Source organism: Corylus avellana, chromosome ca8 (assembly GCF_901000735.1).
Source record: "Corylus avellana chromosome ca8, CavTom2PMs-1.0".
In the NCBI taxonomy this organism is placed as follows: domain Eukaryota; kingdom Viridiplantae; phylum Streptophyta; class Magnoliopsida; order Fagales; family Betulaceae; genus Corylus; species Corylus avellana.
The window spans coordinates 4,766,126-4,790,965 of NC_081548.1; the positions used below are offsets into that span (position 1 = coordinate 4,766,126).

Consider the following 24,840-nt stretch of genomic DNA (forward strand, 5'->3'; position numbering starts at 1 on the left):
GGACATACAATGATGTATTGTGGAGTGCTGCTCGAGTAGTGAATGATAATCAATTTAAGTATTATTTGTCTGTGATAAAATGTATGGATACTGTAGCATATGACTACATTGAGAAGGTGGACCCAAAGATGTGGTCAAAGCATGCTTTCAATGCATACAATTGCAGTGACATCCTTTTGAATAATATAATAGAGACTTTCTATTCATGGGTCCTTGAAGTTAAAGAGCAACCTATTCTCACTTACATGGAGATGATAAAGCGACAACTAATGAATAGGATCAACAAAAAAGGGGCTAGTGCATCAACTTCAACAAATGTTATTTGCTCTAAGATTGTGAAAAAGGTTAGATAGGAACAAGTTAGATGCTAAGAATTACTTCTCCCAATGAAGTAACAATCTGACATTTGAGGTTGACCACAATCATGAGTCTAGGAGGGTTGTGAATCTGAATGTCAAAAGTTGTGAATATGGTAGGTGGCAATTAAATGAGATTTTATCCCTTCATGCCTGTTGTGCAATTTACGCAAAGGAAAAATTACACTTTACCCCCCTAAAGTTGGCAGCAATTCTCAATTCAACCTCCAAAGTTTCAATTTTTGCAATCCACCCTCACAAAGTTTCAATTTTTTTCAATTCAGCCATTCCGTCAGTCAAAACCGTTTTGACTGACGGAACAGTGGTCACGTGCGACACACGTGATCACTGTTGCCTTTTTTTTTTTTTTTCCAAAATGTCCCCACCCTCATCAAATCAATTACCAAAAACTACCCTCACCTGAATGGGCAATTTCTGATGCAAAGCCCTAACAATCCCGACCATCTCGTCCGTCCATTCCTCCTAGGTGTCGTCAAATCCATAAACATAACCTGAGCCTCTGTGCTTCACAAATTGGCCGAGAGCCTTTTCATAACCTATTAAACTCTTTATCATGGTATTATAGAAAGGTAAAAATTGACCTTTCTTATCTCTGTTTTGATACATGTTTTGAGAACAGGAAGGTCAATTTGTGAAGCTGAGCCTTTTCGCAATTCTTCTTATAACCTTCTCAACATAAACATGCGGTTTTGAGAGACTAAGACTCCCCTAGTTGCTCACAATTTGTAGGCTTCATTTGTGAAGCAAAACAGATGGGTTCGACATTGCTCTTGAACTTCACGATCACCTTCATCCTCAAGAACCACAAGGTGGGTTCTGATGTTCAAAGCCGCTCAGATTTATAAAAAAAAAAAAAAAAAGAAAAAAAGTAAGCATTCAATATCAAAATTTCTTCACTTCTCCAAGTTTTCTCAACATCCAAATAGAGGTTCGCTTAATATGTTGGACTGGAATCACTTTGATTGGTTGATGAAAAAAAAAAAGGAATCGATTTAATTAAATCAACATAAATTTGTCCAAGTTTTTTTTATTGGTAGACTGGAATCGATTTAAACCATTGGTGGACTGGAATCGTAACTGATTGGACCTGACTGTAATCGATTTAATTTCTTCACTTCTCTGATTTTTTTTTTTTCTCTAGCACTTTCTTCATTTTTTCACCAAACAAATAGAAAAACAATAGAAGACCTTGATGTAGACGTTCTCAGTAGCGTGCCCCTCCTTGCCCAGAACCCGCCCCTTGCCGTCGTTGAAGCAGCGTGGCCAAAAGTATCGTGTTTCGCCAAAGTAGACCTCTTCACTGGAGAGCTAAGGAAGCACATCTATGGAGAACAGAGGAATGCGGTGAGCCTCTGTTCCTTCCAAGTAGCCCCAGTTCAAAGAAAGAGGACGACGGCTACATCCTAGTTTTTGTGCATGACGAGATGGAGTGGAAATCAGAGCTGAGAGCTGGGTCGTTGTCGGCAAACAGAGGAGTGAGTGTCTGTTAGGATGGGGGCATTTTGGGTACAAAAAGGCATAAGTGATCACGTGCAACGCACTTGATTATTGTTCCGTCAGTCATAGCGGCTTTGACTGACGGAATGGCTGAATTGAAGAAAATTGAAACTTTGTGGAGGTGGATTGCAAAAATTGAAACTTTGGAGGTCGAATTGAAAATCGTTGCCAACTTTAAGGGAGTAAAGTGTAATTTTCCCTTACGCAAATCAAGAAGTTTCAGTGAGTTAAATCAATAAATGGTACCTAGTGGATATTTTTATGAAGTCATATGCCCACAGTATTGAGCCAATGCCTGACCCTAAGGATTGTGACAATGGATTGGGCCATTGACAATGATGTAGACCCCACAATATAGCATTTACCTAAAAAACAACAAGTAGGCCAAAGAAGGTGAGAATGAGATGACCTAATAAAAATGAGTCCGATGAAAGTGTTAAGGTTAGTCGAAAGGTTATAATATACTTTGTGGAAACTATGGCCAACAAGGCCACAACATTTGGAGTTGTACCCAACCAAACAATCCAAATAGAAAGTTATAGCCCAAGAAGGTTAAGAAGATAAAGCCGAACACTGATATAGATGTGATTTTGTCCATAATATACTAACTTTGTTTGATATTGACATTTTTTAATTTTTCCATGTAGGATTATACTGATTTTTTTTGATGATATGATGTAAGAAGGAAGTACCTCACAGCCAATGCAACCGACTGGCATTCCCCAACAAACAGTCCCAAGTCGACAAACAAGGAGGTCTACCAAGCTAGACAATAGGAAGTCCACTAGGTTACAATCAATGGGGAGTTCCTCAATTTGAGTTTTTGTGTAGTAGTATTAATTGCCAGAGAGGTTATTTAGTGCGTAACATCCAACCGTTAAGGAAATTTTGAGTTTGGCGTCACTTTTTAACTGCCCCACTCAACAAAAGTCTTTGCAAAGATCTATAAGGTCTATCAGAGTACTTAATTTTAAAGGATACTATCAATGTATAAAACATTCTTCAAGAGATTTTATTACAAGCGAAATTAGGAAACATTAAACTTTAGTTGCGGAATATCATATTATTACAATAACTGATATGAAAAAACTTAAAAGTTAATAATTATTCCCGCCCCCATTCCGGCCTCCTATTCCAGCGTCCTTTCTATCTGAAAACAAGAAATAAAACTGAATGAGCCCAAAGGGGCCCAGCAACTAAAATCCACAACCATAAATAGTTTTACTCCTTGTTCTCAGTTTTAAAAATTGTTTTCACAAATAAATATACATTTAGCCATAATAATACATGTATGTACAGTTGCATCTCCCGTAGCATATACATACTATTACCTCTAGTAATAAATCATCGTCATAAATTATCTTTATAAATCATCATTGTAAATCATCATAGTATATCATTGTTGAAATTATATTATCATTTTCTCATATTAGGGCCCATGTACACTGTTACCCCTGTGTACGAGGGTTGCGGGTCCTTTGACCTTGGCACTGAACTGAGGCCTCAGCCTTACCCGACCGTCAATTAACTCTTTCTCTTGGTGCACTCAACGGTCTGTTGATGGAATACCACCTTCTGACATAGCCTCCTTCAGTGGTTTCACCTCCATCCGAGTATCGGTACCGAACTCATCTCATCTTATCTTGGGGCCAAAAATACTCTCCTCCATACATGTGCCCTCATTTCATAAACATTTAACTCATTTCTTGTACTTTTCTTTGTACTTCTTTTGATGCATCTTAGGGCAACATGTAGGAGGGTTTATCATCATTCTTCTTTCTTATAATCATCATCATTTCTCAACTTTCTTTTCTCAAAAATGGAAACTTTTCCAAATATAAACTTGTGTACTTAGAAAGCATTTAAAGAAATAGAAACTTTCTAAATAATTCTTTTAGAAATCCTTCATGCATGCAACATATCTCCATGACAGGTAAATAAAATAATCATTTACAGTTTGATACAAGAATGAATAAATAGCATGACATGAAGTAATTTTAGAAGGGGTAGTGAATTTACTTACCTCTAGACTGAAGCTAAAAAGTGGTCTGAAGGATCTAGTTGCTCCAATCTGACTAACACCACTAATATATCTTTTGAAACTAATTTCTCAAGCCCGTTCTCTCTCGTGTTCTTTCTTTCTTGCAACGCTTTGTCTCGCCCTTTCTCTCTCTGTTTCGTGTAAACACTTTCAGAAAGAAGAAAGACCGAGTAGAAAACGGAAGAAGGAAGAATATCTGGAAGAGAAGGGAGAGGAGTGGTGAAATTTGTGAAGGGGAAGAACTCTATTTATAGGGAAAAACCAAGTACTATTCTACCTTCCATTTTACTATTCCATCTACCAACACTATTATACCTACATTTATCCATCTACAATTCTAGCCTCATTTTACCATTCCATCTACTAACACTATTATACCTACATTTATCCATCTACAATTCTAGCCTCATTTTACCATTCCATCTACCAACACTATTATACCTTCCTTTATCCATCTACAATTCTACCCTCCTTCTACTAATACTATTATACCTACCATTGACTATTCTACCTTCCATTTTACTATCCTATTATTTCACCAATTACCATTCTCTAATTACCACTCTCTGTAATATCATAAATTTCCCAAGAATTAAAATCATAGGCTAAAATGAATATCAAAATAACATCATCATCAAAATAATCTATTTAAATATTTTGAAAATTCAGCTACATAGTCCATATGGTTAATTTTGTTTCCTACTTTCATGCAGGTTAGATTACCACAGCTAGTAGGGCAACATCAACCTTATCCACAGCCAACACAATTAAGGCGCCACACAATAGGGACATGGATTCTGACAATTATGTATTTTTTGTACAAAAAGATGTTGTGTTAAAACACTTTGTCTTAAGGTTTTCTTATGTATTTTGTTGGTATGGTTTTATGCCCCTTATGTATTTTGTGACAATGTGAGTTGATGAAAGTTTATGACATATTTGGATGAGTTAATGAAAGTTTTTATTTTTATTTTTCTTTTTTTATTTTTTTATTTTTTATGGGAATGCATCCCTTTCATGGATTATGCATATTTGGATGAAAGCTTGTGACAATACATTTTTTTGGTGGATTATGCATATTTGGATGGAAGGTTGTGACAATGGATTATTATTATTATTTTTTTTTGTTTTGACTTTTGTGGATAATGCATATTTGGATGGAAGTTTGTGACAATGCATTTTTTTGGTGGAGATGCATATTTAGATGTATTATGCATATTTAGACTATATGAGCAAAATGTATATATGCATAATATGACTGGTTCAATTACAGAGTATACATAATTTGGACCATGTACATAATTTGCATACCCATTGTGTACACCAAGATGTTCTACAAATTGACAAATTTCATAACCAGGAAACATAAATTCCATTAAGTAAGAAAATTTTCGTAACACATCAATTACATACAATATTACAAAATAATTAGTTACTTAGTACAATAATACATATCCATAACTAATCGCTTACATACAACATTACAAAACACTCATTTACTGAGTGCAATAATACTAGTCAGCAACACTAGCAACCATGACAACAACAAATCAAACATGAAAAATTTCTCTCTTGTCCTATACATATCATTCTCATTTTCTAAGTAGGTAAACATTTTCAAGTGTCTATCATCTTCCTTCTTCAGTTGCCTCACCCTTGCAATGTAGCCATAACGTTCAATTTAAAGGTCGTTCACCATTGCAATGTAGCTATCACTTTTAGTGTGAAGGTATATAACCCTTGCCATATATTGATAATTTTCATTTTTTAGCTCTTTTACCTTCTTCAACAACTCGGCCTTTGGGTCGAGGAGGATTAGTTTCGGTGTGAGGGTTTCACTCTCATGGCCGAGAAAATAAAAGTTGGGAATATGAGCTACCTATGTATTAGATTGAGTTTGCGTGGAACAGATGTATTCTATAACTATAAGTTTGGACATGGGTTAGCGAATGTTAAAGTCATAGACATGACTTGATTTTAAAATTTTTATATTTGTCTTTATGACGTTGTAACCACATAGCTTTGGCTATGATTTATTAGAGTTTTATGCTCTTTAATGTAAGAGTTTTATACTCTTGATCTTTTTTTAAGGAATGAATATGAAAGATTTCTTTAAAAAAAAAAAAAAGAACTCGGGCAGTACCTTCATACCCCTTTCATAACTGGTTTGCCATTAACGTATCGATATTTGAACTAGCAAATATCGAAGTCGTGACGCTACAACTTTAGAAAATACAATCTTACAGCGGAGTATGTATATTTTTTCTTTTTCTATGACCTAAGAATAACTTACACAACACAGTTGAGCTGACTGAAATACCTCGAGGTGATATATTATTAAATAAAATAGAAACATGGTTTTCATTACAACATATGTACACACTAGGTGTACCAAATATATGCCACAGACGGCACCTAAATTAACATAGTAATATCTATTAAGTTTACACACATCACCATACATAATAAAAGCGATTAACATAAATGAGACTTGCTCCATAGAGTAAGCATAAATCCTGCAGCAGATGGTCTATCAACCATCAAAACCAGTAAAAGGACCATCGTCCTCACTTTCTATCCCTGCATCAAGATCTATGTAAAGATGACGTTATCATATTTACATAGGCAAACAAGTGAGTAATCTATTTTCCTAGATATAAAGACTAAAAAGACTAGTTTGAACAAATAAGATTAAAGACTAAAATATATAATAATGAATGAGTTGTGAATGCAGCGTAATGACAGATTAGTTTGTGTTTTATGATAATCTTTCTTCAGACCTCTTCTCATGAGCTCTCAGCCCGCTTACGTCCGTTATGTCCCTCACACTTTAGAGGTTTACCTGTTTGGTGCTGGCAACTACACCGCCCCAGCTTAGTTATATATTAGGCCTGTTGGACGGTTATATACCCCCATCCACTGAGATACCGACAGTTCCTCGCGGCAATCCACCCAGCTTGTTCTTAAGGTGGCTATCTTATCAGCCCATTTTATTAGACACATTATGCAGCAGTTGTATTGCAAAATTATATCAATAAGACAAAATAAGAATTCCTATAACAATAAAACAAAGCTAGTACTCAGTAAGTATATCCATACTTACTCTCCTTAGTGTAGTATTCTGCTCCACTTCTGCATATAATACATACATACAAACAATACTTAGTTCATTCTCCAATAATATCATTGTTTAAAGACCCTCATCTTTTATATTTATTTATTATCCGTCACTTCATCTTTACTTACTCATTTTATTATATTAATCTAAGATAATTACTTATAACAAGCTTTATGCCTGAATTCATTTTTGGTGACGAGGCTAATGGCCAGTATCACTAAATACAAACAAGTATTATAAATAATATATATAAAACATGACTCATATTTTGGAGATGAGACCAATGGTCCGTACCTACCAAAGTATGAATCAAAATTTAAATGACAATAAAAGAAATGACTGAATGTAAATACTGAATTCATATTCTGGGGATGACCGCCAAAAATATGAATTAAAATTTAAATGACATAAAAGAAATAACTGAATGTAAATAATGCATATTTCGGGGATGAGATCAAATGGTCCTTACCGCCAGAAATATGAACAGAAATTTAAATGACATAAAAGAAATAACTGAATGTAAATAATGCATATTTCGGGGATGAGATCAAATGGTCCTTACCGCCAGAAATATGAACAGAAATTTAAATGACATAAAAGAAATGACTGAATGTAAATACTGTAAAGTAAATAATATATAGATAATATTATAAGTCCTTAATTGATTTTGTCCACTAACTCTTTATTATTAATTCACTTGTATCCATTACTTTATTTTACATTATACGCTTATTGGGTCTTTAAACAATTAAATGAGAACAAGTGATAAAAGCAATAAATCATGATATTTATACAAGAAACACTTACCCAAAAATCCTTAGAAGTAAAACTCCACCAAATCTTCTCTAGGTAGCTAGTTTAGAAAAACATTTGAATACTACAAGAAAGATTTTAGGCTATATGGTTTTTGACTAGAACTAAGAAATAAAATGAAAGGAGGAGCAAACAATTTTACTTGTTCTAAGATTGTAAAAACTTAAGTGAAAGTGAATTATAGCTTAGGCTCTATTTATAAGAGAATGAATGGTTAGGATTTATTTTTAAACCTTTGATCTAAGGGTTGAGATGGATTTAACCAAAAGAATGAACCTAGTCCATATTTCATGCTCTATACCAAATAGTATTTTCGTCCAAAATGAGGGCAGTGTATCCCGATCCATTTTTCAATGTCCAAACGTACTCCGATTGACATGAAATTTTGAGAGTAGATAGAGGACTCCGAGACAAACATTTTATATTTTTGGTTCGACTTCATCCGAGTTCGTTTGAGTCTATTTTTGGCCTATACAAAGTTTCCAATTCAACTTAGGCTTTAACTATTTGCATTCCCACTTGGCCACTTGCCTTATTAAATCATTATAATCATGATATTTACTATAATCATCATTACTAGAAGACTTTAAGCTTTCAACAAAGGTGGCTAGCCTTGGTATCTCTCTTTAGCAGTTTTAATCTCATTTAGACAGTATGAAAATTAAGACACTGCTTTTTAGGCTAAAAAACTAAAAAGCTTCAAATTAATTTATGACTTCGCTAAACACCAATATAAATAATTTATTCACTAGATTGGGTTTGATTATGCCCATAAACATATTAGTGAAGCTAAATTTTTAGAATTGAAGTAATATACATAAGAGGTCAAAAATCAATGTAATATACCTTTAACACTAAATAGTTATTTAATATCATTAATCCACATATCATTGTTCTAATTTATCGATTATATTTTTAATCTATTTAATATTATTTAAATAAGAGTTTTAAAATCTAGGTCGTTACAGAATACCCCTAAGAGCATCTCTAGTAGTTGATGGCTATTTTAGCCACTCAAAATCAACTTTTTTAGTTTAGCTACTACTTTTTCACTATGAACTCGAGCAGACTATCTATTTTACGATCTACTTTATTTAAATATTATTTTTTATAGATAGAAGAGAGAGGGAGAGGGAGGAGAGATGAGAGATGAGAAAGAAAGAATAAAAAAATGTTTAGAATGTGCTACAGTGAACTTTCATATTTGAAAGTTCAGTGTAGCAAATTTTAGAAAAATTGCTATTTTAGAAGGTTTGCTGGAGCACCAAAATTGCTAAATTTAACTTAAATGTTAGTTTCAAAGCCCTGCTGGAGATGCTTTAAGGGTTACATTGTGCTTATTAACTTCTTTTTTTTTTTTTTTTTTTTTTTTAACAATACAAAAGTCATCTGTTAAGGTTAAGGCTAAGGCTAAGGTTCTGCAAACTGATGAGACAATCGAAATAGTTGGAAATTTACTTGTTGCAGCCGATGGGAGCCTCTCTTCTATCTGCCAGAGTTTTTTCTCCGACTTTAAACTGAGGTTTGTAACTAACTTTGAATCCAAATTTGTTTAATTTACTGTTTGTTTTTCTTGATGTATTGCTTATGAATTTGAAGTTTGTCGAGAATATTGTTTATGTTAAAGTAATGATTAAGTGATTAAATTAATTTTTTCCTATAAGCTTAAGCTTTTAGGATAACTAATGATTTAATATGGTATCAGAGTCAAAGGTTCTATAATCGAACCTTGACTTCATTAAATCACCATCTATTTAAATTAAATATTCCACGTGTTGGGTCTCACCTATTAAAAGGGAGTTTGAGCCCACACGTGAGGGGGGTATTAAAGTAATGATTAAATGATTAAATGATTAAATTTATCTCTTCCTATAAGCTTAAGCTTTTGGGATAATTGGTAGTTTAACAGTTTAGGGAACGAAATCCCAACCCCACCTATAGCATTTGTTACACTACATTTTCTATAAAATTTTATTGTAATACACAAAAAGATATCAATTGAATAATAAATTTGTATTCTTTGGGGCTTTATATGTAGCCACACATTAAATTCCTCATGTTCCTCTTTTCTCTATTTATTTCTTGTGTTGATTTTATTTTGTATCAAAAATATTCCTCTATAGGTATTCGGGTTACCATGCATGGAGAGGGGTTTTTGATTTTTCAGGAAATGAGAATTCGGAAACTGTCATGGGCATCCGCCGGGCATATCCTGAACTGGGGAAATGCTTGTACTTTGACTTAGGTTCTGGCACTCACACTGTGCTTTATGAGCTTTACTGAGCCAAACATCAAAAGGGGCCAACGATGGGCCAAAACATAAAAAGGGCTGAGTTGAGCCAAAAATAGGAAGAAAATAAGCCTACTTGGGTGGTTATCAGATCGGCGAGAAAGCACCCGAAAACGTTAATAACGTTGAAGGCCATAAGAAAGTGGCTCTAATACCATGCTGAAATAGCTCTGACCGGCGCGTGGCTTGGTCTCTTGGACCTTTTTTTTTTTGAATCTGTTGTGGGCAGCTCCATCATAGGCATGTGAGCTTTACTGAAAGGGCATGATCTACTATGGCTAAATGCAAGTGAAATCTCGGGCTGCGATCTGGTGAGACATAAGCTGGTGGAACCGCAAAGCTAGGATTTGGTGTGGTGCGCTAGTGCGTGCATTCACGCACAGACATAATAGGCAGCAAGTGGTGGCACGTCCATAGTCTGATCCGTGCTTGCTGAAAACGTAACGAGAGATCGGCAGCCTCCGATCAAGAAATTAAACACAAAGAATTTTACGGGTGATTCGGTGTTAGACACCTATGTCCATCATTAGGAATACCCCTAAGAGCATCTCCAGTAGTTGATGGCTATTTTAGCCACTCAAAATCAACTTTTTTAGTTTAGCTACTATTTTTTCACAATGAACTCGAGCAGACTATCTATTTTACAATCTACTTTATTTAAATATTATTTTTTATAGATAGAAGAGAGAGGGAGAGGGAGAGGGAGAGGGAGGAGAGATGAGAGATGAGAAAGAAAGAATAAAAAAATGTTTAGAATGTGCTACAGTGAACTTTCATATTTGAAAGTTCAGTGTAGCAAATTTTAGGAAAATTGCTATTTTAGAAGGTCTGCTGGAGCACCAAAATTGCTAAATTTAACTTAAATGTTAGTTTCAAAGCCCTGCTGGAGATGCTTTAAGGGTTACATTGTGCTTATTAACTTTTTTTTACAATATAAAAGTCTATATTTATAGGGTAATGTCTAAATACAATTATAGTAATAAATTCTCATTGATTTGATTACAATCCCAATATTTGATTACAATCAGCTCATAAATAGAGAATATTCGATATCAACGTAGTTATGGAATATACGAAAAATATATTATATTTTCCATATATTCTAACATTGTCAATAGGTATTTTGTTAAGAGAAGAAAATAAAAATTTTTTTTTGACATGTCCGCACAAGAGGGGGGAGGGGGATTCGAATTAGTGATCTCTGTTTCGTTAGGCGTGGTCCCAGCCGATTGAACTACCTCTTGGAGGAAAATGATCCTCTCTAGTCCTGTTAGACTGGAGAGGATCTCTGGTTCATGGCCAGGATGGTCCTAAGAAAAATCCTAGGGCCATCTTGATGCCACGTGTCCCACCCATTTAAATATAATAAACTATTATTTTTATTTTAAAAATAAATAAAAATTGAAATAATATAATAATTTTTTTTTTTTTTTTTTTTTTATATGGCCCTTGGGGGTTGGCTTGGGGTGGTCAAACGGCCACCCTTTGGGGCCGGTTGAGGGTGGCCGAAGTCACCCTCATGGCCCTTGGGGGTGGACGATCCACACCCAAGGGCCAAAACAGATTTTTTTAATTTTTTTTTTTATATGGCCCTTAGGGGTGGCCCGGCCACCCAAGGAGACCCTGTGTGGCTTGGTGGCCTTCGGCCATCCACGAGTCTTGGAGTGAGGTGCTACATTATCCTTAGGGGTGGATCGGCCACCCCAAGGGTTTTGAAAAAAAATGGGTTTGGTCGTTCGGCCACCCTCACGCCAAACGGTGACCCTTGGGGGTGACAAGGGCCATAAAAAAAATTAAAAAATAAAAAAAAAATTGTTTGGCCAGGCCACCCCCAAGGGCAAGGGGTGGCCAAGTAGCCACTTCAAGGGCCATATAAAAAAAAAAAAAACATTATTATATTATTTTAATTTTTATTTATTTTTGAAATAAAAAATAATATTTTATTATTTTTAAATGGATGAGAGACGTGACATCATGATGGCCCTAGAATTTTTCCTAGTGCCATCCGGACCATTAACTGGAGACATTTCCAGTCCAAGAGAGGAGCCGGATCCCTCGAGGACAAAAGAAAATAATTTTAGTATGAAAAATTATATTATTTTTTGGTATCACAAACTTAAATGTCTGTTTTCTATTTAAAAGGTGCAAAACACACATTTACATCATAGTTTTAAATGGTAGAGAACATATTCAACGCTTATCAACATGTGCACAAATAGGAGTTTTAGCATCACACACTCTCTTTTCCTTTGGGATCAAGCATAGGAAGGATTTTCCCTCGTCACAATTTTCTTATTTGATTAGGAAAAGAAAAAAAAACATGTACACCACGTGGCAGTTAACTTTCAATTCCCTTCAGCTTCTTCTTTGTCCAGAAATTAACTACTTCTTTCAGTTCCAGAAGCCATAGATTCCTCCAAATAAGAGACAGAGAGAGAGATGAGCGAGAAGGAAAAGCCAAAAGCAGTGGTGGTGGGAGGGAGCATAGCCGGAGTGTCATGCGCACACGCCCTCATTTCAGCTGGGTGGGACGTTGTTGTGCTTGAGAAATCGTGCGCACCCGTCACCGGAAGCCCCACCGGCGCCGGACTCGGACTCGATCCTCTGGCTCAGACACTCATCCAGTCGTGGCTCCAACAACCCGAGCTTCTCCTCAACTCCACCTTGCCCCTCACAGTCGATCTGGTACAACCATAGCCCCCATAAAATAAAAAAAAAAAAAACTATTTATTTCTTTTGCCTCAAATTTTGTAACAATGCTCACACTCTTAACAATTTTCGAAAATTTAAAAGACTTCGCTTTGTTCAAAATCCAAGTTCAGCTAGCTTTCTCGCAACTTATTTGATGTAAGCCTGTGGAAAATAATATGAATGTAATTGTTGTGATATGTGAAGTGTTAAAAAGTATTAATTAAATTAAATTCTTAATTTTTTTTTTTATTTAACATGGCATTATAACAGAGATTTTGGGATAGTTTATACTCAATTTCAATTAAATGTTCTAAGTGATAGATATATAATATTGTCTGTATATTCCATAATTATGTTGATATCAAATATTCTTTATTTATTTATGGGCCGATTGTAATCAAATGTTATATGCCATACTAATATCCTATAAATATTTTACTATGCTGTCATGGCATGGTGTAGAAGTCCTTGGATTAGGCCTTGTTAAAAAAAATAATGGGATATTTGTGAAATGTTGGTGTGGTGTATAGCATATCTACATTACCATTATGGGTGTTCGTTTGCAAACAGAACCAAGCAACAGATTGTGAGAAGAAGGTCAGCTGGACACTGACAAGAGATGAGAATTTCAATTTTAGAGCAGCACTATGGACTAATCTCCATGGTCTTCTTTTCAACGCATTGCCCTCAAACATATTTTTCTGGGGTCATCTTTTCCACTCCTTTTGTGTTTCTGATGATAAGACATCTGTTAAGGTTAAGGCTAAGGTTCTACAAACTGATGAGACAATCGAAATAGTTGGAAATTTACTTGTTGCAGCCGATGGGAGCCTCTCTTCTATCCGCCAGAGTTTTTTCTCCGACTTTAAACTGAGGTTTGTAACTAACTTTGAATCCAAATTTGTTTAATTTACTGTTTGTTTTTCTTGACGTATTGCTTATGAATTTGAAGTTTGTCGAGAATATTGTTTATGTTAAAGTAATGATTAAGTGATTAAATTAATTTCTTCCTATAAGCTTAAGCTTTTGAGATAACTGGTGATTTAACATAATATCAGAGCCAAAGGTCCTGTGATCGAACTTTGACTCCGTTAAATCACCCTCCATTTAAATTAAATATTTTACGTGTTAGGTCTCACCTATTAAAATGGAGTTTAAGCCCACACGTGAATGGGGTATTAAAGTAATGATTAAGTAATTAAATTTATCTCTTCCTATAAACTTAAGCTTTGGGATAACTGGTAGTTTAACAGTTTAGGGAACGAAATCCCAACCCCACCTATAGCATTTGTTACACTACATTTTCTATAAAATTTTATTGTAATACACAAAAAGATATCAATTGAATAATAAATTTGTATTCTTTGGGGCTTTATATGTAGCCACACATTAAATTCCTCATGTTCCTCTTTTCTCTATTTATTTCTTGTGTTGATTTTATTTTGTATCAAAAATATTCCTCTATAGGTATTCGGGTTACTATGCATGGAGAGGGGTTTTTGATTTTTCAGGAAAAGAGAATTCGGAAACTGTCATGGGCATCCGCCGGGCATATCCTGAACTGGGGAAATGCTTGTACTTTGACTTAGGTTCTGGCACTCACACTGTGCTTTATGAGCTTCAGAACAAAAGGCTCAATTGGATTTGGTATGTCAACCAACCCGAGCCCAAACTACAGGTGATTGCTTATTCTCTTTTTTAGATGAATGAGATTTTTACTAAAAGAAAACTCAATGTTTACAAACACTCCAGTATAGCAACTGGATCACCAGTTAAAACCAGTTGCTAACAACCTAAAAAAAAAACCATTCTGCAGAACACAACAATCATTCTGCAGGAACTAAACAAAACTTCCATAACTCTGTGTTTTCAACTAAATGACAACCGCTAAAGCTTCCATTTACAATTTAAAAGTTCAGCATTACAACTCAAGTCAGCCCTTCTATCTTCCAAGGACCTTTTCCGGTAGACTTCATCTGCTACATAGCTCCATGTTTTCGCTCATCAATTTGAATCTTTTAGCAACAATTCTCGTTCTGATTTGCTTACTCTCATCCCACATATTATATCCTATTCTAGACTAACTGCTAATTTCCTTTGTATTTAGTGGAAGAAGATTGATGATATGGTTTATGTTGAAACAAAGCACTCTTTAGAACATGGTCTATAAATTAGTGGCTTCCTTAAAATTAGATGTATACAAGCCGAAAATGTTTTCAAGGTCTATATTTGTGGGTAAGGGCAAGTATTCATTTAGGTACAGATAGGACACCTGGTTTAAATAGTTCTTAAAGTTGATGTTCATCCATGACATAGTAGCTTGATAGCTTTCTTTTTAACCCATACTCGAACGAGTCAGAAACCGAGCATAGATATATGGTTGACCTATCAAATCACAATGGAAAATTTCTTCTGATTTGAGACTTTTTGGTGCTGTCAACTAGAGCTGATTATATTAACTTTAAAACAAATTTAGAGAAACTCAGCAACCATGAAAGTAAGCAGTGAGATGGTCCAGGACATGCTTCGAAATGCAGAGAAAGTTTGGGTTCCTGAGTTGGTGAGAGTCATGAAAGAAACAGAGGATCCCTTTTTAAATTTCATATATGATAGTGATCCCTTGGAACAAATCTTTTGGGACAATGTGGTCTTAGTTGGGGACGCGGCTCATCCCACGACTCCTCACGGCCTGAGAAGCACAAACATGTCAGTGTTGGACGCAGCAGTTTTAGGCAAATGCCTTGCAAAGTGGGGAGCAGAAAATCTACAATCAGCTCTAAGAGAGTATCAGTCCATTCGGCTTCCAGTTGTTTCCAAGCAAGTTCTGCATGCTAGGAAAATGGGTCGCATAAAACAAGGTTTAGTTCTTCCTGATCGTGACCCCTTTGATCCGAAGAGTGCTAGATTAGAGGATTTTCAAGAGCTACGACAGAAGAATATGCCTTTCTTTGACTATGTTCCTTTGCTGTTGCTATGATGGTTTTCTCTGTTTACTTGCCAATGATAGCATATACTCTGCAACTAAAAAGAGCTTTGCGTTATTGTCCTTGGAATTTTTCTCTCATCCTTGTCTTCTTAGCTTTATTTATATGAAATCCAGTTTTTAGCTGGATCACCATATTTGTATAGTCACAACTATTTGTAGGCTAAACAGAAAGCCCTGATTTTGAAAAATATACAATAGAATTTGTCCTGCCATGCTTAGCAGTTGGAATAATTCTCTCCGCTATTATTTCAGTCAGTCTCCTTTTTTTGTTAAATGCTTTAATGCTTTCTTGGTCAGCAGCGACTTATAATGTTCACAGTAAGGCTGAACTCTGGTTGTTATCATGCAAATCATTTAGTGGGTGAACAGTATGAAATGACCCACGTCACTAACATGCAGAGAACAAAAAAAGAACAAGAAAAAAGAAGACATAGGTTCCTAATATGATTAGGGTACTTCTTCATCAACTGGTGGAATAACCAGGGTCCCTTCTTTGATAGTGTTAGTTAAGCCTCATGATTTCGTAGTATGCTGTGACAATATTCTTTTTATTAGGGGTGATAATTTGTATCCACGTGCCAGGTTCGGTTCGGATCGTATTGAGGCACGAATTTAAGACTTTAGAGTAATTTTATAAAGTAAACTCTTGTACAACTGACATACAATTGGATAACATGGCAATAAAACTCTTGGATCCGCATCTGTTTTTTTTTGTGTTTTTTTAACAAGTGCTAATCTAAAGACTGTTTTTTGTTGTCATGTAAGACAGTTGTACATGAGTCTACTAAATAGCATTCCTCTAAGACTATATAGGTCAAACTTAATTTGACCTATTTAATTAAACAGGTTAGATCCCTCAACCTTAAACTGCTAATTTCGTGTTGAGTTCATGTCGAGTTTGCAGATTGTATCAAAAATTACAAGTCATAATTTTTATAATATTATTTATTTTTCATTTCTTTCCCCTCTAGAAAATGAGAATTTGGAAACCAACAAAGACTCTGAAGGTATAATATTAACTTGGGAAATGCTCCTGCTTTGATTTTGGCTCTGCCCTCACAGTGTGCTTTATGAGCTTCCAAACAAAAGGCTCACATGGATTTCCTAAGTGAAGGTGATTGCTGAATCTCATCCCTTGTACATTGGTTTCATGAGAATTAGAGGAATATAAGCTGAATTTCAAGAGCAATTGAATTTTCCTTCAAGATGATAGAATAACCTTAAACCCCACATATTCCTTCCCATTTAAAAGTTCTTAGCGATCAAACAAATTGCAACCATTCAAATTGCATATATCGGGACAATGTGGTAGAGGTAGTACTTGCAAACGAAGTTTCCTCCTTTTGTCCAAGTATGTGAACTTCTCTATCAAATTAATGCCCTTTTTTTCTTTTGACACCACTGTGCACTGTGTTTGCATTCCTCTCCTTTTTTATTTTTTTATTTTATTTTTTAATAATTTTTTAATTTTTTTTAATCAAAAGGAAAAAGAGACACAAGGAAACAAAAAATCAAGAGAGGATAAACTCTCCAACAACAAACCCACAATGCCAAAATTAAGCATAGTAAATAGAAAATTGCCAAAAAATGGCATGGTCTTCTGTATTTTGGACAAGTCAAGAAAAGAGCCACACAATGTAGTTTCTGAAGAAGGTCAAGAAACTGACTCACTTGAAAGCAGCAACCACCACGGGAAGGAAGTTGTTGAAAGGGAGGCACTGCCATTTTCCAATTAAAAGTCGTCGAAGAGGAGGAATGAACTCCAGTTACAAAAGTCTCTGCAATAACATACAAACACGAGATAGGGAGACTATAACCCATAAAACAAGATAATAACAAAAAAAAAAAACAAACATCATAACAGAAACTAAAACCCAAAAACCAGCGGCAACAAGGTGGCACGTGAGGGCCGGTGAGGCTCACTTGTGGTGGTAGAAGGACGAGTATAGACGGAGATGAGATAGCAGGGCGTGCACGTGCCATATCATAGCAGATTCAATCTAGATCTGGACACATTTGGGCCAAGTTTAGATGAACCGGGACGACGGCGGGAGGCATGACGAAAACGGCCCAAGAGACATCATGCAAAAGGAGAAGACATTTGTTGATTTAAGCAAGCTTCAAAATGTTCCCCAAATATTTTGTTTTTTATTTCTTAATTTCATCTCCACACCTAAAATTCTAGTTATGCTGTCCATATATCACTTCGTTATTTAATGCAAGCTAATATGCTAGGAATTAGGCTTTGGTCATTTACCTATGCAATTTTGGTCCTTCACATGTTATAAGAATAAATAAGAAAAATAAAGAGATGGATAGTATGAAAAAAAAAAAAAAGGGTTAAATACCTTATTCACATGAGATTTCACAACTTTATTTTTAAATAGGAAAAAGTCCACATACCTCTCTTAAATTACCACCCAATTGACAATATCTCTTCAAACTTTCGATTATGACAATGTCCTTAAAACTACAAAAAATTGTCAATGTTCTTCTAAATGATGAAATTACCCTTAGTATAAAACTTCTAGAAAAAACCTAAAACTAACCAAAAAAAAAAAAAAAATCCTTTTATAAAATTTTCAATAATTTTCGTTTTTTTTTTTAAAAAAATTTTTGTTTTATAATTTTTTTCAAATAAAATTTTACGTTAAAAAAAAAAAAAATTTCGTTTTTTAAAACAAAATAAAAAAATCGTTTTTTTTTTTTAAATAGAAATTTCCGTTAAAAAAAATTAAAAATTTTCGTTTTTAAAAAAATTATTTTTAAATTAATAATTTTCGTTTTTTCAAAAAAAATCAAATTTTTTTTTTAATATATAGGGGTATTTTTGTTTTATTGCTAGTCTTGCGGGAATATTGATAATATTTTGATAGTTTATAAGATAGTATCACAATTAAAAATTTGTGAGATATTGTCAATTTAGTGGTAGTTTGGGAGGTGTAGGTGACTTTACTCTTTTAAATACATTAAGCAAACTTACTTTATTACCTTTATGTCTGTAAATGAATGCTCCATCAAAACAAAAACGACAAAAAAAAAAAAAAAAAACCATCGAAAATAAACTAACAATCAGAGCCTTGTATTTTCTTTTATTTTTCCTTTTTTCCTCCCCCGCGACTGTGAAACAGAAGAACAATACGATTCAGGAATCCGAGTTCAGATTTCACAAATCTCTAAACTCTCTCACTCTCTTTCTCTCAGATCAATCAGTACGAAAACCTCCAAATCTGAGAGCAATCACCAACAGATCGAACCATGTCAGGCTCAGTAATAATAGCCAGAGAAGCGAGCTCGTGGGCCCGCGCGCTGGTCCAGATCTCTCCCTACACCTTCTCCGCCATCGGAATCGCCGTTGCCATAGGCGTCTCCGTCCTCGGCGCCGCCTGGTACCTTTCATCTTCTATTTTTATTTTTTTAACAAATTTTCGATCTCTGAAAACTTATCTGTAATTACGTGGACTTGTTAGGGGTATTTACATAACCGGAAGCAGTTTGATCGGTGCTGCAATCAAAGCTCCTCGTATTACTTCCAAGAATCTAATTAGGTAACAAAACCCTATCTTTTCTCTTTTAATTTTTTTGAAATTTTCGAAATGTGAATGTTTTGAGTTTTCTTTGTATACCTTTTGATCGATTTTGGATTACTACAGTAATTTTCGTAGAAATGTGGTCATTTACTTTTGATGAATTCGACTTCATGGTTGTTTACAAGTGGGGTTGTGGAAGTGTTAAGTATTTACTAGATGTTAATCTTTAGTTAAATTTGACTAAATTTGATTTGGGATTGATAAGAAAACTCACTTGTTTATTTTTAGTTTTGAATATACACGTGTTGAGTGAAAAATAATTAAATCCAATATTGAAGATATTATAAGTGTGAGCGGTTAATATAACATAATTAGATCCAAACCAGCTATTTTAAGTTTCTGAATCGAGTGGTATTCCGGTATGTTATATTATAATCTTACTGGAAAGACTCCCCAAGAAGTTAATCTCCCTAACAGTTACTTGTTTAGTTTCTATTTATTATTGCAAGTTCCTCTGCTCTCAGTTTGTCATTTGCTAATAGAGATGCAATAAGCCCAACTGTTTTGATTATCGTTCTATAATCAAAATCTGTCGGTAAATATGTGTTACATCTGTATGTTTTATGGAGTATGAACTTGCTCATTGACCTAATATTTAGTGGGTTGGTGGCAGAGAATTCATTTGTGGTAAGTAAGTTTTTGATCATAGCAGGTGTCCCAATTAGTGTTTCTTTTTTGTGCTTAGGGATGTCATCTGTTTTCATACTTAAAGAGGTATTTATCTGTTTCACAAAATTCCTTATTTTGTGAATTCACTTTCCCAAATCCAGCAATTCTCATAGTAGAATTAACTGAGAAATCGAAATCAAAGGCGATTTAGAAGAAAAATTAAGAAGATTTTGGAAAGATTATGGTGAGAATGATGTTAGCTTTCTCTTATCCATGGGTGGCTTGAGGTGTATGTGCTCATTATCTTGGTTTTTCTCTAGGGTTTACTATGCATAAAAATCTTTAAGCATAGGAGGTAGAGTGTCCTTGAAGATAATTTTTATATGTCTAGTTTTAGTGAAAATTCTCTTTGCAATCCGTGTAAATTTTACATGAAGGAAAAAGAAAAGCGTTTGTTTCAACATGAAACCTGAAATTATGACAAAGTAGCTTAGAGTTCTAATACTTTTATCTTTTGTTTTACTTATAATAAAAAACTTTTTTTTTTTAATCTTTTTGTTTAATGTTTTTTGACAAGTAATGTAAATTCATTAGACGCTCTTTTTGTTTTAACTTAGAGGGGGTCTCTAGCAGTCTCTCAAAGTATGCTAGAGAACAATGCCCATTTACTTATAAAAAATAATTCCTACATAGGAGCCAAATCATACAACAACCTTCACAAATTAAGAACGAACCTTGATTGTTTATGTCTGCATGCTCTTATGTGTGTGTGTAAAATGACTTGTGGTGCATTATGGCTTGTGAAGGTAAACCCTCTCTGCCTACTATTGGGAAGTTAAACTGACTTTTGCCTACTAAATGAACCTATGATAGGACCAGGTTAATCCTTTTTTCTTTGTCTCTCTCTCGTTTTTACTAATTACTTCAAAATGATAAGTTCTAATACGTTTTTGTGGTTATGATCAAATTGTTTTTGAATCAGTTCCCTTCTTTCAAAAAGTAGTTGATTAAATTTACAGACAGGTGGCATACAACCCTAATTCAGCATTTTATCTCGTCGTTTTGTGGTCCTTTGATTTCAAATAATTTTTTGAGGTAGTAAAAACATATAAAATAGAGATTCACCAGAGGAAAAAAACAAAGTCGTATAATGTGTCAACATTTTTGAGGTCTTTTTTATTTTTTATTTTTATAAGTAATCAATTTTTTTTGATGTATTGTATATATTTTTATGCTTAACTACACGGTTTCAAATGATTTTTTTTTCTTCCTAAAGTAAGTTTTAAAGTTCTACCAGTAAAAAGTACATTAACTAAAATATTAAGAAAATAGCCCATATTAATTTGACAAGGATCTTCTATTTCTTTATAATTAGAAATACACAGCAACTACCTCTCTAGTTAATATCTTACAAGTGTATATCTTACAATGTGTTTTACTAAGCAGCTGGTCAACAAAAGCTACACATGCTTGGGGTCCATTTATGATGATGATTGATGCCTTTGACCAGTTGACTATAACTTGTATGTGTTTGTTTTCAAATGCTGGAGATGACCATTGATCAATGGTTATCAATGTAAGGCATCAAAATATGAGCGACGTGACCAAAAGTAAGCTTCTTGTATTGATGTAAAACCAGGAAAGTTTAACGTTTTTAATTCATGTGTTTCAAATAAAATGAGACAATATTATGTACACTTAACACAGAGGAGCTGAACTATTTTGTTGAATGAATTGGATGTATTAACTAGAGAGGTAGCAGGAGCCTCAATTTTTGAATATTTTGATAAGCGGCCAAGTCAGGGTGCTTGGACCTACTTGGAAATATTAGTAGCTCATACATTTATCCAGTGCAGACTATTAGTAACAGTATTAGCAATAGTAATAACTGAAAAGGAAGAATAAATTACATTTTTCTATGCAATGGAAAACAGTAAATACCAGAACATGTACATTTAAAATGAGTTATTGTCACCTCATTTATAGAATAAGGTCCTCCACCTACTACAGAGTCAAATTGGACGGTCTTCTGAAAATGAAAGCAAGCTGTTTAGGAGAAGGAAGAGTAGTTGCTTCACTAATCAGCATGAGAGGAACTGGCTGACAGTTGGTTGATCCATTGCATCTTCTTGCACACATAGGAGCTCAACTTAAATGCATCTCAAGGCTTCATGGGAAACATATGACTCATTTATTGAGGAATCAACTATATCCAGGGCTCTATCTTCTCTCCCACACTGTGTTTTGCATAGTTCTTTGGTTGCCTAATTGGTCACCATCTATCCATGGCACAGAACTTTGTACCAGTAGCAGTACTCTTACTTGCACTTTTTTTTTAAGTGGCTGAAATGGGTGTGATAAATGGGCGTGAGCCCAATCGGACAACAACTATCACAAAGTAAGAATGAACCTTGATTGTTTATGTCTGCATGCTCGTATGTGCGTGTGCGCGAGTGTGAGAGAGAGTAGACAGTTATTCCTTTGTGCTCATTATTACTTGGAGTAGATAAACACCCTAAATAGAACTCCACCCTGGCGTGCGTTATGAACTATCATATATGGTCCAATCTTCCCTCCATGGAGTTCAAATTCAAGGCAAGTTCTAGCTGTAAAGTTGAGTTACCAGTACGCGTTCCGCATTGATGCAAATTATCTACATAATTTGATGTGGGAATTGCTTTTTTACCAATGATGATTCCTTGAATTGAATTTGTTTTTTTCCGATATGTTCAGTGGACCGGCAAAGCACTCTTTCTAGCTAAACTTCCAAACCACTACTATTTATTATGTTGGGGCATAACCCTGTGATGATTATGTGCTGATGGCTCCAATCTTTTTCTATTTCAGTGTTATCTTTTGTGAAGCTGTTGCTATTTATGGCGTTATCGTTGCAATTATTCTACAAACAAAGTTAGAGAGTGTTCCAAAATCACAGATTTATGAACCCGAGTCTCTCCGGGCAGGATATGCTATCTTTGCATCTGGGATTATTGTGGGCTTTGCGAATCTTGTCTGCGGGTTCATATCCTATCTTTAACATCTGCCAATGAATTCTCCTAATTAATATTTAGAATATTTTTCTGCCTTTCTCTTACATTTCCTGTGATTCTTCTTTTGGCAACAGGTTGTGTGTGGGAATCATTGGAAGCAGTTGCGCATTGTCTGATGCTCAAAACTCCACTCTTTTTGTGAAGATTCTTGTGATTGAAATCTTTGGCAGTGCCCTTGGTTTGTTCGGAGTGATAGTGGGAATAATTATGTCAGCTCAAGCCTCATGGCCTGCAAAAGCATAGTAATTTCTGTTCTCATCGGAACATGACGACTTGGATAAACGCAGTACGATGTCTAATGTATGGTAAACATATTCTGTATCTTGTTCTTTCGGCCATTGTTAATACGGATATTAAGAATTGGTGTTCAGATATATTGCCCCTTATTTCAATCTTGGGCTGCATTTTTTGTTCTTGGAAATGTTTTTGACTGCTTGTTAAAATTTGTGTTGTGATAAACTGCCCTCACTACAATAAACTGCTCTGAAATCGACTCCCAGATTCTTTTCCTTTCGAAAAGTGAAGCTAGTTTTTCCAGTATATATATTTTTTTCCTCACAAAGATGATCTCAATAGATATTGTAGTCAGTGCTGAGAATAAGGCATTCTGGTAAGTTTTCCATGAAGAAACGTAAACGGAAAACCCAATAGCTTCACAGGTCATGGCTACCTCGTTTTCCTCAAAACTGTTACACGGTGGTTGCTTTTGGTACCCATACAAGTCACAAGTGAAATGGACCCTTGAGCATCACTCTAACTAGCTCTAGCATTTTCCTCAAATTCTAGATCCAAAATTCTAAATCCATACAAGTGAAATGGACCCTTTTCCTCAAATTCTTAATCAAAAATTCCACTGCATTCACACATGCAAAACACACAACTATAGCTCTAGCTAGCATTTTCTCTCCGTCTGCATGGGCCTGGCCTAAACAGCCTAGGCACCAACAAGCTCGGCCCATCACCCTTTGAGGCCCTCGCCGGGCTTTTCTGAGTCTTGCGTCAGCAAAATGAAAGGCTTGAGAAATGGGCTTATAAGCATGTCCATTTAGGAGGGTGGTAATGGTTACGCTTCCGGAGGAGGAGGCGGTTAAGCTGTGTGAAGATGAACTCATTTTGCAAGTCTCTCCTACCATTTTGATGGGAGTGAAAAAAAATAAAAAATAAAAAAAATAAAGCTTGATATGCAAGGGGTTGTAATACTAATATACCCCCCATAATAATACGAATTTGGTGAAAACGATCATGTACATCAGTACATGTGCCTCTTTATGAATTATTACCATGTTAGATTAATGTATCAATTTTTTTTAAAAAAATTTCAAATAGAAAAATGCTTCTTTTACATTATGATGTTCATCTCAGTTAAGTTGGCATACTCCATTCATTATTTGCTTCTTCTTTTTTTAAAAGAAAAAAAAAATAATAATAGTGGATGAAGCATGCTAACTCAGCCGAAATGTATGCGAGATGGACGTTAGAATCTAAATAAAGAAAAAAAAAAACCTTTAAATACAACACGAGAATTATATTATGCTAACGCATAGATAAACCTCAAACACCAAAGACACTCAAGAGGATTTGAACCTAGACCAACAATATAAAGACTAAAGGATTATATCAGTCCATGAACACACAAGTGAATACAATTTTGGTCAGTTTTAATAATATTTTAAGCAATAAAATAAGGAAAGCATTATTATCCATACGAGATCTGTTGTTTTCATGCTATAAGCATGTTGTAGACAAGCCGTGATCGAAAGCAATGAAACTCCACCACC

General features: G+C 34.8%; 2 protein-coding genes and 1 long non-coding RNA gene across 3 annotated transcripts; 2 read left to right on the forward strand and 1 right to left on the reverse strand.

Moving 5' to 3' along the window:
* Nucleotides 1–6,217: 6,217 nt before the first annotated feature.
* LOC132190686 (uncharacterized) lies at nucleotides 6,218–7,905 on the reverse strand. Its single transcript, XR_009441161.1, has 3 exons — nucleotides 7,841–7,905; nucleotides 7,019–7,047; nucleotides 6,218–6,507 (listed from the first exon to the last, which is right to left on the reverse strand). It is a non-coding gene; the product is annotated as an uncharacterized LOC132190686 (long non-coding RNA).
* Nucleotides 7,906–12,413: 4,508 nt separating this feature from the next.
* LOC132190671 (uncharacterized) lies at nucleotides 12,414–16,044 on the forward strand. Its single transcript, XM_059605709.1, has 4 exons — nucleotides 12,414–12,821; nucleotides 13,398–13,702; nucleotides 14,295–14,505; nucleotides 15,304–16,044. Exons 1-4 carry the CDS (start codon nucleotides 12,576–12,578, stop codon nucleotides 15,802–15,804), a joined length of 1,263 nt encoding a protein of 420 aa, XP_059461692.1. The 5' UTR covers nucleotides 12,414–12,575; the 3' UTR covers nucleotides 15,805–16,044.
* Nucleotides 16,045–18,871: 2,827 nt separating this feature from the next.
* On the forward strand, nucleotides 18,872–23,477 carry LOC132189430 (V-type proton ATPase subunit c''2). The gene is made up of 4 exons (XM_059604171.1): nucleotides 18,872–19,202; nucleotides 19,284–19,361; nucleotides 22,860–23,030; nucleotides 23,137–23,477. Exons 1-4 carry the CDS (start codon nucleotides 19,072–19,074, stop codon nucleotides 23,303–23,305), a joined length of 549 nt encoding a protein of 182 aa, XP_059460154.1. The 5' UTR covers nucleotides 18,872–19,071; the 3' UTR covers nucleotides 23,306–23,477.
* Nucleotides 23,478–24,840: the final 1,363 nt, after the last annotated feature.